This window comes from Taeniopygia guttata, chromosome Z (assembly GCF_048771995.1).
Source record: "Taeniopygia guttata chromosome Z, bTaeGut7.mat, whole genome shotgun sequence".
Classification (NCBI taxonomy): domain Eukaryota; kingdom Metazoa; phylum Chordata; class Aves; order Passeriformes; family Estrildidae; genus Taeniopygia; species Taeniopygia guttata.
In genome coordinates this window covers 47,178,818-47,191,781 of record NC_133063.1, presented here as the reverse complement: position 1 = coordinate 47,191,781, position 12,964 = coordinate 47,178,818, and the positions used below count along the sequence as shown (strand labels likewise).

General features: G+C 42.6%; 1 protein-coding gene across 6 annotated transcripts in view; it reads right to left on the bottom strand.

Annotated features, from left to right (window-relative positions):
* The window catches only part of LOC100221408 (phospholipid-transporting ATPase ID), an 85,302-nt gene that overhangs the window by 50,079 nt on the left and 22,259 nt on the right, over positions 1-12,964 (bottom strand). For all 6 annotated transcript variants that reach the window (XM_072922684.1, XM_072922685.1, XM_072922686.1 and 3 more), the window contains one exon: positions 3,052-3,110. In XM_072922684.1, the coding sequence (XP_072778785.1) occupies positions 3,052-3,110 (59 nt within the window). The remainder of the gene's footprint in view (positions 1-3,051; positions 3,111-12,964) is intronic.

The window sequence follows — 12,964 nt, the reverse complement described above, 5'->3', positions numbered from 1 at the left end:
TTTTCACTTTACTGACCTATATTGAGACCTTTTCTGTGCTGCTCTAAGTGCCTTTTCATGCCATTCATTCACACTTGGTTTCTGAGTAATTCCTAAATAATTTTGTGAGCTGGTGGGCAGTGTACACACCTTCACACTCAGCCCTCCCAGTTAACTGCACAGCACTTTCTTTTAAATTTTTTTTTTTTAATTTTTCTAAGCCTTCTGCTCAACTACTGAGGCTTCATGGCTGGAGAAGTGTGGCAGGCAGGGACACACTGCAGTTTTGCATCTCCTGTATTTTTTGACAGCTCGGGGAGGGAATTTGCCTTCTGAAGTCTCCTGCAAGTAGTAGAGTGATGGAGGTGGATATGCCCTTGCATGCACTGGCAGACACAGCTTTCCACAGTGCAGCACCGGGTTCCTGCAAAGCTGGTTTGAGCAATTCGGGAGTCTTGCTTCATGCTGAGGGCCACCTTCCAGCAGCTGCCAGAGCTGATGTCAGACTCCACACACAATAGAGTTTTCAAGTCTTTATCTGTTCGTCTCTTCTCCTTTCACAGATATCCTGGAGACTTTGCACCAGTAAGGGACAAAGTCCCACCAGGAATAGGGATATTCAAGGACAACACACCCACCTCTGGTTGTAGTTTCCCACTTCCCTGTTCTTGCTGTGATAAAGAAAGACAAAACACTTTTGTACCTTTGTACTATTTGCCCACATAATAGAAACTGTCTGTTTAGTGAAAGGTTCAAATCTTCACAGCAGGTGGGACAGCAAGCCTGTCCACAGCAGTAAGTCAATACACAACATATAGGTTTGCATTTCCCTTTCTTTTTCCTTATTGGCCTTTCTCAGCAGCTGCCTCACCCTAAAGAAACATTTACCGCCTCACCTAGCTTTGTTGCAAGAACCTGTTCCATAAGTTCTATGGCTAATGTAGCCTTTAGTTACCAAGAAATCTGAAACTCAGTCCTGTGACTTTCACTGTCTAAAATACTTTTAAAGCCTTGTTATATTGGTGGGTTTCCTTTGGAAAAATGGTCCTTAGTGGTCCTTTTCCCCTGAACCACATCCTAGTGCTTAGCAGAGCAATCCCACCATGAGGACACAAATCTGAATGTGAGGAAGGTACTCAAATTTAACCCTTGCCTGGGAGAGCTAACTTTCAGGAGCATCATAGATATGTTATGGCAGGATGCCAGGAGACTATCTCTCTTTTTGTCATTTCCATATTCATCAGCAATCTACAGCATAGGATGTGAAGTAAGTTATGGGCAAGGTTAGTTCTTTTCATACACTATAGTAATGTAGAGTTAATAAATTTAATTTTTGAGGACTTATTGGAGATAAGCAGCCCAGGACATGATGTCCAGCCCTGTACAGTTAGGGCAGTTCTTGCACCAATTCCTAAAATCTGTTAGTACCTCACCATCCACTCATCACTTCAAAGCTTGGCTCTTTTTGGGCAATTTCCTGGATTTCCTAAGCCTCAGTCTACACAGGACTCCAGAAATCAAAAGCCATAGCTGACTAAAATAAGGGACATGATTATCAAAACTCACTGCCAAGTTTTAACATATTATACTTAGCTGGCTTTTTGGCTGCCTTCACTTTATCACCTAATCACAGACTTACCGAAATTCTGAAGTGTTCTCAAAGCTGTCTACTTAATTGTGGCTATTTGCAAACCCTTGGGCACAATCAAGCAATCAGCTGGGAACCAGTGTCATGCAAAGTCAGTTTTCTGAATGTCTTTTCACAGAGTTAGGCACAGAACCAGAAGAGTTGTTCGTTCCTTCTACCCTGATGTAACTGCCCATCTCCCTCCTACTTTCTTGTCCCACTACTGCACATTGCAATCATTCAGTGGAAGATGATGAAACCATATGTAGTGGCAACCCCCACCGAAGCACACTATGAACAGGTTGTGTGCAAATCAAATTCACTTCCCCAGTCTCAAATCACCAGTCTTGATAAGACATTCATGCTGCATAGTACTTCACAGATATTAACTGCCATGCATTTAATATTCAGGACACATGCAGCAGCTCTGAACCTTGGGACTCTCTAACCCATGTTCGTGGCTGAAAAGCAGCCACTGAAAACCACCACGTTGCCATAAGTCAAACCTGCTGGCAAGTCATACTGTCCCCATCACAAGAAATTATTGTGTTCTAAAATGCTTCGTTTTTTCACATCTTGCCGAGAAAATACTTGTGATGTTCCTAAACCAAAACATGATTTGAAGAGCTCCTGAGAAACTGAATGATTAATTTCACCACTGGAATTCAGATTTTCAAAGGACAAAAATTCACAAAATTTACTTTGGTATTAACTGACAGCTCAAAACACTTTGAAAGAATGCAGCTTCAGGGTGGCCTTACAGAGGGGATGTCCCTGCAGTCAGGCAGGACAGACCTAGAGGCTGAGCTAGCCCTCCTCTGCACACAGTATCAGAAAATGGTCCACAAACTTTGGAAATGAAGTTGTCCAATGGGCTCCCTGGCAAATTAGCCTGGCATACCTTGGACACAGCCAGCCTGTTTCAAGGTGCACTTTGGAATTACAGATTTCATGGCACAGAGTGAACCTAAGTAGGCTGTTAAAAATCTGGCAGAAAAACTGGCAGAAAGCCACAAGGGCCAGATTCAAAACCTTCCTGACAGAGATGATTTCACTGACAAAGCTGAGGAACTGACACATTTCCTTTCATGTTTTACTTTAAATGGAGACAAATTTCCAAAGAAAACTCCCCCCAGGTTCCGTTATTGAAAGGCCTTGGAGCCTGATCCTGCAAACGTTTTGACTCACAAATAATTTTCTGTAAGTGTGCAATGTCACTATGTCATGCTTTTCCAGAACTGCATCTCCTTCAATTGCACGTTTTTCAGGCTGAGTTAGCAGCAATCCACCTCTGATGGTTCATCTGGCTTGTGTTTGCCTGGTTTGCAGAGCCATAGTTGGCATGCAGTTCTGTTCACCTCTTTGAACCAACACTTGAGACATGAAACAGATGCAGCTACATCTGTGACTACATCCTCACGAAACAACATACACTGGTTACTTACAGCATATTCAAACTGCAGATTAAAATCCCGGTTGTTTGCTTGAAGTTGTCTCTCTTCCTCTGGAAAGAAGAGGAAACACATCAATCACACTTGAGGGTAAGATGAGTCAATACAGATGTGAATGGAGTGTCAGAAAGTGCAAGCAGATTGCTAGAAGGTAGTGACACAGTGAATCGGAGGTCTGTGCCAAGAGCCCCATGCCAGGGACCTGGGCTTGGCTGGTGACACTGATGGAGCTGCGCTGTGGACTGGTACCATGGCACTCTTAACGCCGTGGAACAAGTCTCCTCTACCCACCACTCACTGCAATGCCAGTGCTTGGACAGGTTGTTCACCTTCTGGGTAGGAGTTCCCACTTAACTAGTGGTGCTCACTCGTCCTGCCCTGCTCCTTCTCTTTCCCCTGAAGTCTCTGCAGGTTTTGCCAGCAGCCTACGGTTGGTGCCCTTCTTCAAGTACAGGTGCATTTCTGATCATCATCCCATTGATGGGACATCATCCCCACAGCTGTCATGAAATCAAAAATTACTAGAAGGATATCAAAAGGTCATAAAATTTGTCCTTTACCTCAAAGCAGGGTCTTGCCTCTCTACCCCAAAAATGACATTAAAAGCTCCAGCAACACCTGTTCTTCAACTGTCTATTCCAGGACTGAAGTCTCCTTCCCCTAGGGCAGTTTTCCCCTGTATTATCTGACATAAAACTCGTTACTTCAATTTCAAGAGGTTTTGTCTTCTCCCAGAGGGTGAAGGGTCAAAGGTGAGGGAGGGTCAAAGGTGGTTTTCTGTTTCCCCTAAGTTCCTTGTGCTACTTGCCAAGGATACAGAGTGCAGACAGTTGAAGGACATTGTCCCACTCTGCTCTGCACTGGTGCAGCCTCACCTTGAGTCCTGTGTGCAGTTTTGGGCACCACAGTGTACAAAAGGTATGAAAGCTATTCGAAAGAGACCAAAGGAGGATCGTGTGATTGGTGAAGGGAGTTGAGGGGAAGCCATGTGAGGAACACCTGAGGTCACTTAGTCTGTCCAGCCTGGAGAGGAGTAGACTGAGGGAAGACCCCATTGCTTTCCACAACTTCCTTAGGAGGGGAAGAAGAGGGGCAAGCACTGCTCTCCCCTCTGGGTGCCCAATGAGAAGACTAGAGGGAATGGCCTGAAGCTGTGTCATGGGAAGTTTAGGTGGGATATCAGGAAAAGGTTCTTCACCCAGAGAGTGATTGGGCACTGCAACAGCTCCACAGTGAAGTGGTCACAGCAGCAAGCCTGACAGAGTATAAGAAACATTGGACAATGTTCTCAGGCATGAGGCGTGGTTCTTGGGGTTGTTCTGTGCAGGGATTCTGTGATTCCAAGTTCACTACCTACTGAAGGCTTTTATGCCTTACACTAGCCTTCCCAAGGGTAAGCAACTCCCATTTCTTCAGTCACTCCTTATGCATTAATCCATCAGAAGGAACATCACCCTTGGTGCTCTCCAGTGGACTTCCCAGCTAGTTCAGCCCATTCTGAATGGATGCCCAAAATGGGCCATAGTTTTCAGCTGAGGCCTTATCGAAGCTGACCAGGACACAAGGGACATACAACTTGCCTTGCAGACAATGGACATGGTGCATAAGAATTCACCCAGGAGTAATTTAAAGTAATATCCTTATGCACCATCAGCACACAGAGGATGGCTTCCCAGAATATGTTCCATTTTGGCAGATCCTTTCTGGCAAAGCCAGATGCCTTATCAGGCAATGCAAATCCTTCATTTGTCCTTGCTGAACTGCATCCAAATTCTTTCAGACTATTTCTCCAACTAGTCAATTCCAATCCTATCTTTCAGTGTGCTTGTAGCTCTTGCCAGCATGGTGCCATTCACAGATGTACTAAGTGTGTTCTTTATTCTGTCAGCCAAGATGTAGAAGTAAATATTGAATACCAGACTCAGGATGGGATATACCCCTGATGAATCTTTCAGGTTTCTTTATCAGTCATCAATATCTATCGTTAACGTCTTCTTTTTTTTTTCTGAAAAATCTGGCACTCACCAATTTTGTGATTTTGTCTCAAGCGTGTATCTCCAGCTTACTTGTAAAAATGCCACAAGTGACAGTCAAGATACATGGCAGCTATCTGAAGCTTTTTCAATAGCCCTCCAGCTACCACTAAAACAGAATTAATTTTGGTTTGATGCAGTTTTTCAGGACTGCTGACTGTTCTCTTCCCCACACACACTCCTAGTTACTTTGAAGTGGTTCACTTTATTGTTTTAACCTTTACTCAAGTGAAGCCAATACATCTATATAATTGCTCAGCTTTTCTTTTTTTCCTGTGCTTGCTCTCTTCCCAGTCTTCTGAACTTTGCCTGCCTGTGAGCCAGATTCTCAAAGGCAGAACTGCTCCAGGGCATGCTTTACCTTACCCAGCCAACCCATTCTCCCTCTATTCCAGCCCAAAACCTATCCCTTTCTCCTCTGATTTTGGCAAGAATTATGTTAGATATCTAGAGGGGGGAAAAAAAACAACAAAAAGCCAACAAACACATTACAACAAAACCCTTCTGATTTCTTAGCTTTATTTGCTAAGCTTTTTCCACTGAGCATTCCCAGAGGCCCCAACTCTTACAGAATAACTTTTATTGCCCTTTATCTCCTTGATAGCCTTTTCTCACTTTGAGCCTTTGCCAAACTGTTTGTGCTGGATAAAACAAACGGGTTTGCACCTTCTAGAGGCATCCTTCCTTTGAAGCAAATGGAGAGCTTCTGATTTCACCATTTCACTCACTTCCGAGCCTTTCTCTGAAAGGTGATAACTTATACATGTGCCCTTAATATCAATTAATAATATATGTGCTCTTAATAACAATTAATAATATATGTCCCCTTAATATAAATTATTTAAGGAAATGACAGCTCTGTCTAATTCTTCCCCCACCATAGGATTCCTTCCCATGAGGTCTCAGCTATTAGCTCTTCATATTTATTGAAGGTTTCCTTCTTGAAGTCAATGTTAAACAATTTGATATTGTCACTTTTTCCCAAGTATCATCACATCATTTCATAACTATTCCTGTTTACACTCCCTCCAGCTTTCAGAGGACCAGCCAGCTCCTCCCATTCCCTCCCTTTTGGAGGGAATCACTTCTGAAACAACCTCCTCTCCAAAAAGTTACCCACCTCTGCACCAAAACTCTGTGCCAGCTGAGTAGGTTGTGTTCCTCTACACTTCTCTCCAGCTCTGCCTCTGCATAGATGTCATTCTTCATTTACCACCATACCCTGACTCTCAGAAAACTACTTTATTTTTTTTTAATAGATAAAATATTGCCCTTCTTGATTTTCTATGCTTGTGTTCATTACCTTGTAGCATTACTAAGAGATCTGCAATTCAGTCATCTCTTTCTTCAAGATGCATTTCAGACCATGTAGTCATAAAAGGAAAACTTCTGTTAACCATATAGAGTTAGTTTTATTCTTTTCTATTAACATTCCAGTCTGATGAGTTATCACAGCATGTGTCTGTTACAGCTATTAAATATTGCGTTAAGATACCTAGTTCTTCCTGTTTGCTCACTCTTGCATTAGCATACATCTAAGCTGTTCAGTGCATTGAAGTGCTAGCCTTCCTCCTTTTCCTTCAATGACCCTGTAAGTACATAGCATCCCTATTTTTTAAGCCTTTCTTCAGATCACAATTTTTTGGTCTCTGTCTGTAGACTATTTTCATCAAGTGCTCTAATCACTAATGTAAAGAGCTACATTAGCAGGCAAATGTGCTTTTCTCCTTCTTCAGGCACATCTAACAGTATCAGTCATTTTGAAATCAGCTGCCATCTGCCCTAAATGGATGATTCAGATCAACCACAGTGGCTTCATTCAATAACCTCAAAGTGCTTAATCCTTCACTACTTTCCTAAGACAATTTTTTCTTATCTTCACAATGGGGAGAACAATGTACCAAGAGATCAGAGTCACTTATCTGGTGTCCCAGAGGAAAACAGAAGCAGAGCTCAAGAGGTTCAGACTTGCTGGGCTTCAACTATTGTGTTGTGTGCTCCTTCAGGAATTTTCCTGAGAACAACTGATGTTCTCAAAGCCGATGAAAGACAAAGCTATTTGTGAAAAACAGAACTTCTCAACGCTTGCCTGTTTCCTGCCATACAGTAAGTGCTACCCTTATCCACTCCTCAGGGGCTCCAAGTTTAGTCCTGGAAGAAGTGCCACAGAAAAGATAAATTGTGTTAATGTAAATAGGAATAGATGACAAAAGCTTTGGAGAGCCTCGGTGTCACACTGCAGCTTCTGAAGTCCTTAGTGGCTTTCTGTTCTGTATGCAGAAATGGAAATCCAAGTGCTGCAGGCAACAGTTGAACAAGCCCTGAGCTCCTTTGCTCTCCCCAGGGCACACTGAGGGAGCAAGAAGCCATCCCCTTTCTCAGATTGCCCCCAGGGTCTTTGCAGTCAGGGAAGAGGCACTTGACACATGGATTTGAACTCAAGAGTCTCAAATGCACTGAGAAAAAAGCTGCCACATGCATGTGCCCCAGTGAGGAAAGGAGCCTCTCAGAACAGTGAGAACCGTACTCTCCACATGGCTTTTATGTGAGAAACATTAATGTCAGCAAAAACAGCTTTCGGATGGCACAGAAACGTGAGGCAGTGGGACATGAAACAGAACAGAAATGAGAATCAAGGCACTGCACTCCTGTGTGGAGCCTAAGGGAAGGTTTTCTGTGATAACCCTTTCTTAAGACCCCAGGTAACTGTGAACCTGTTCAAAACTGAATGGAGCCTTTGGCTGCCATAACCATCCCTCTCTCTCAGAGGCAGTGTCCCTAAAGCCCTTAAGGCCAAAATATGAGGCTAATTTTTAGTGACGAGAATTTAATTTTTCCTGCTGGGTAACAGCCAATATCTTTGGCTAAATCAAGATAAACCACAATAAATTTCACAGGGAGCCTCATCCAACAGCATCAGCAAGGAGAACTTCCTGTCCTCTGGCTACACCAAAGGAGAGCCACACTGACCACATGCACAGGGCAACACTGCCTCAGTGGCTTTTACCAACTGAGGACGGTGAGGTCCTACTGCTGTGACTCCTAATCCAGCAGTTCTCAACCATTGCAGACCACACAACTCTCATTTGTTTCTGGAACAGTTTGGGCAGAAATAAAGTCTCTTGGATGATCACAATAAACAAAAAATTAAGAAAACTCAAGCATTACACCAGCTTTGCCTGGAAACCACAACTCAGTTTTTTTGGCTGTAGATCCAAGCATGCGTGTCTTATCATGCCTTGTTGATTCTGAAAGCAATGAGGAAAAAGGGAGGGTGAAGCTGTATGGATATCAGATGAGAAGTTTTTCAATTCTTGAAACTTTTTAATATATCTCTAAGTAAATCAAATGTTCTGCTTCTGAAAGTTGCATTCACTGGAAAGAAGGAATGGTATTTGTGCTCCAAGTTATCATTTCACTGCCACTGAAAACTATTTTAAATTATTCATCAGTGGAAACTCGGTGTACATAAATATGGCTTAGTGCCCAGTTCTTGGTCTAACCACTGAGACCAAGTCACTGGGAAAGTGCCTGTTTTCTCAGGAAGACAGTTTTAGAAGCTAAACCTCAGAATAACATCTGTATTTAATAAAATTAAACCCATGCCAAAAAATCAGCTATAAATGTAACTGGCCAGCCCACCAGCCTTCTTACTTTAGGACTGCATGGAAAAGTCCTGCAAAAGGTTAGATTCAATATTTGGTCAGACAGCCTGGAAATTTGTTTCTGGTTTATGCTAAGGAGCATATGCCAAGAGAAGTGCATTCAAGAGGGTATTGGAAAAGTTTTGTAGATACTGGGCCTTGTGGCTCCAATAAATGGGAGGTTAAGATCTGCCTGGTTTTGCCAAGTCCTGTACAAACTAGGCACTGATACTTCATGCACAAAATGAACACAGCCCAGTTAGGGGACTGCCTGCATAACTAACCCTGACAACAGAACAGAAACAGCATAAACTATGTAAAAATAATAATCTGTCCTCCACCCTTTAAACAAGTGACCTCAAGAGCAAAAACTCTGCCCTGGACCAGCTACAAAGAATGGCATCCAGGAGCTGGACTCATCTCCCCAGCTTCCCTTATAGAGTGGTTCTTAGCAAAGCTATTATCATGTTATGAAAGCTGTAACAGATTTTTCTGGTTCCAAGGGAACTGGCCCTACTGGGACTGTAACCCAGTTCTCTGTAGCAACAGGCTGTAAGAGGTCTCAGAAGACCCCCTCTAGTCACACACCTTATGACATGTCTCCTGTGACCTCCTCCTTGTCCCAACTCCCTCCTAACTTTTGTTGTCCCTACTTTTGAACACCTCACCATCACTGTGTGGCCCAGCTTCCTGTATCACCTCTCAGCTGTGGCCACCTCACACCCAGTATCCAGGAGATCAGCCACCTCCTAACAGACAGACAAATCCAAGCCCTGTTTTCTGGTCTTTGCTGGACTGCTCCTCTATGTGCACAAGAGACTGAAAACTGCCATGGTGAATCAATACCTCTATCCTCCCCTCAGAGAACCTGAGAATTACAGCCTCCATTGAAAGGCAACTCCATGGGAGAGGGCAAGTCATCATATACTGTGTTAGGCAGCCAAAATCTTTTTCTTCTAGGAGCTTATTATACAGGCTAGTAGCTAAAATCTCCTTGCACCTTAAAGCAATAATTGCTCCTTTTTGCAATCATTTGAGGTGAAATACCTATGCAATAAGCGTCTTGATTTGTAGGTGCTGTATCTGGATAGAGTCCCTGTCACTGGGGTAAAGACAATGTGATTATTTCTTACAGCACTGATACCACAGAATTTCACATTCATAACACAGCAGTGCCTTTCTGGGATCAGAGCTGCAACAAGTGAACTTCATCCAAAACCAAAGCCAGGGATCTTTACGCCAAAGGTTCATCATCTCATATGGATCAGAGGATGCATGGGTGAAGCAAAGAGCCTTATGACAGGTCTGAGGTTCATAGTGGTTAAATATCTATATTTCACAGGTAGTCTGGGACAGACATTTGTCAAACCCTCATTACCTGAGTGCACCCTCATGCTGTAACCTGAGCGGTGCCGCACACCTGCTGCTCTGCAGCATGAAACCAAAGCCCATCCCTGCCCTGAACTACAGCCAGAGCCTGGCAGGGTTCAGCGAGCATGGCTGGGGCAGCAGCAGCAGCAGTGAGAAACCAGTGGGATGGAAACGGGGAGAGGGAGGTCAGAGCCAAGCCCAGCTCAGAGCAGGAACACGTTCAGCTGCCTGGCAAACAAATGTGGTTTTTTATTGACTCATAGGAGGGGTTCTCCTGAACTCCATGCTACAAACCCACACATTTTTAATGTGCAGATGCCCCCTCTTCTGTGTAGACTCTTTGGCTGCTCAGGCTGGAGAAGATTTATGCTGGCAATCACATGCATTTTCATCTCAGAAATGGAGTAGACTGCGCCGAGTGTGAGGCATTTAATTAAGAAAAAGCTTACATCGTGCCTTACAGGGACACCATCATCAATGGGTTTAGGCCTCTTTCATCCTTCCTGTCCCTCCATTGTGAAATAAATATATTTATTATGTCTTTTTGCCTCAAAAAACAAGAATCTTCCTTCCTCCTGAAGAAATAAAATGCAATAAAATACACTTTTGTGGTCAAGGACAGTGTCTTTACTGATTGGTACTGAGCTCAGGCTCCTGCTAAGCATCAAACAAACACCACACATAGTGGAATTTCTCACACAGGTAAAACATTCCATATATACCTGGTATAGGAAGCCAAAATATTTTGTTACTGGAATCACTAACAGAGGGTCCACTTTGGAGATGTACTGACCTCCTCCATTATGATACAACAGATAAAAGGTCTGAAATAAAAAACCTTGAGGGCGAACTGGAAATATTTCTGCCTCAGGTCTAGTAAATTTTTAATATTGAACATAAAGTTCAATGGTAGACCCTGCCCTTTTCTAAAAGCAGCATTTTCTATTGTCATCATAAGAAAAGAGAAAAGAAGGACAGACAGCTCCAAAAGGATGCCCCAAATTTGCACAGCATGTACAGCATTTGTGGTCAAATAGCATTCTTGGGAAACAGGTGGAAGACATGTTGGATAACCTTAAACCTGAAAATATTCTCATTTAGGTTTTTCTAGGAAAACCTAAATTCTCATTTAGGTTTTTCTAGCACTCTTGAGATACAGGTGGAAGAAGTGTTGGATAACCTTAAACCTGAAAATATTCTCATGTAGGTTTTCCTAGGAAGGGACATAGGCTGACTCATCTCCCCCTTTTCCCATCTCCTGCAATAACACTAGTTCTGGTTTTCCTTTCTTTCCTACTCCTGACAATGTCTCAGCCACCTGCCCTGGCTCTGGGCAGAGATGGGGATTCATCATGTCTCAAAAATGCCTAGCAGCAAATTAATTCTCAAGAAGCATCTATGTCTTTTCATTTTGTTTCGTGCACTTCAGAAAGAAATATATATAATTCAAATACATTACCAATATAAATTGTCTTTTCTTCATTTTGAAAAGCTGATTTTTCCCCCTCCACAACTGGTTTAGAATTTTATATGTGTCCTGGTTTTATTTCTGATAATAGTTCACAATATTTTGACTTATATTAGCATGCCGAAAAAAGCAGCTGAAATAGTTTTTTGTTTTCATTTTGAAAACTAGTCTGACAGTGACTGGCTGGCACATATAATTTCCTTTACTAGAAAACAGTATCTCTTAGATGTGCTGGTAAATACCACAGCTTAACACAATTGCACATGTTGTTAATAACAGCAATGCACTGTGATAGGAAGTGATGCAAAAAAACATAAAAATAAATACAGCTCCAAAATGAACTTTTCCAATTCACAGTTATTTCCCTCACGGGAAATATGTAAAAATAAATACATTTTTCTTACTCAATGTCTATTGTGGTGAGACATTTCCTATTGGATCAGAATGGGGATCCCAGAAGGCAGCTGAGCTAGATATCCCATAGTGCTAGTCATGGGCTGCCTTCCTCAGGAGCTGCTGAGCTCTGCCCAGAGCCTGACTGCCCCAAGCCCAGCTGCCTTGGTGAGCGGCAAGAAGGAAAACCCAGGTGAGATTTCCAAAAGTCCTAGCTCAATTTATAACCTTCTTCCTCCTCTCACACTGCCCTGAGGCTGGGCTTATGGAGACAAAACTGCAGTAATGACTGCTCTTCCATCTGTGTAGATGAATCCTTCCTGCTTTCTATTTCCATTTTTTTAAAGGACAGTACCTGCCTATCCCTGTCCTCAAGGTATGAAGCTCCAATGCTGAACAATGGGAGGAAGCCAGTGAATAGGGATATTCCACAATTATCACAGGGCACCAGCTATGGGGATCTTTGAAAGAATTTTGAATGAGTTAGAGATGGGACCTCTGAGTTGTTTTTGATTATGTGATTTATTTTTTTTATCTTCTACATAGACAGGAAGGGTGAGTTCAGCTCACAGCTTTACTACATGTTTCAGAAGGTCACAAAACCCCTAGTTATAAAACCTTTTAAGGATTGCTTGACCAATAAAACACTACCAACAAGAATATTTATGGTTTTGACCCAATTCTTAAATATTTTGTCTTATGGACTCATGCTACAGTGTAAGCTTTCTTAGCCAATCATGCTATGATACACAAGCCTACAGTACTGCATTCTAAACTTCTTGTTCACCTTTGCAACTTTTTTTTTTCCTGCATCTAAAATTCTAAACTTTCTTCTTCTTAACTTAAGGCGTCTCTGCTTTAAACTATAAATCCACATTCTTGCTTCTAGTACACAAGTTCGGAAGCCTCTTCCAAGGTCTCAGATCAAATCCTATGTTTAATTCTTATCTTTAGCTTACAGGCCCAAAGTTCTAAGAATTCATTCAATTTCAGATTCC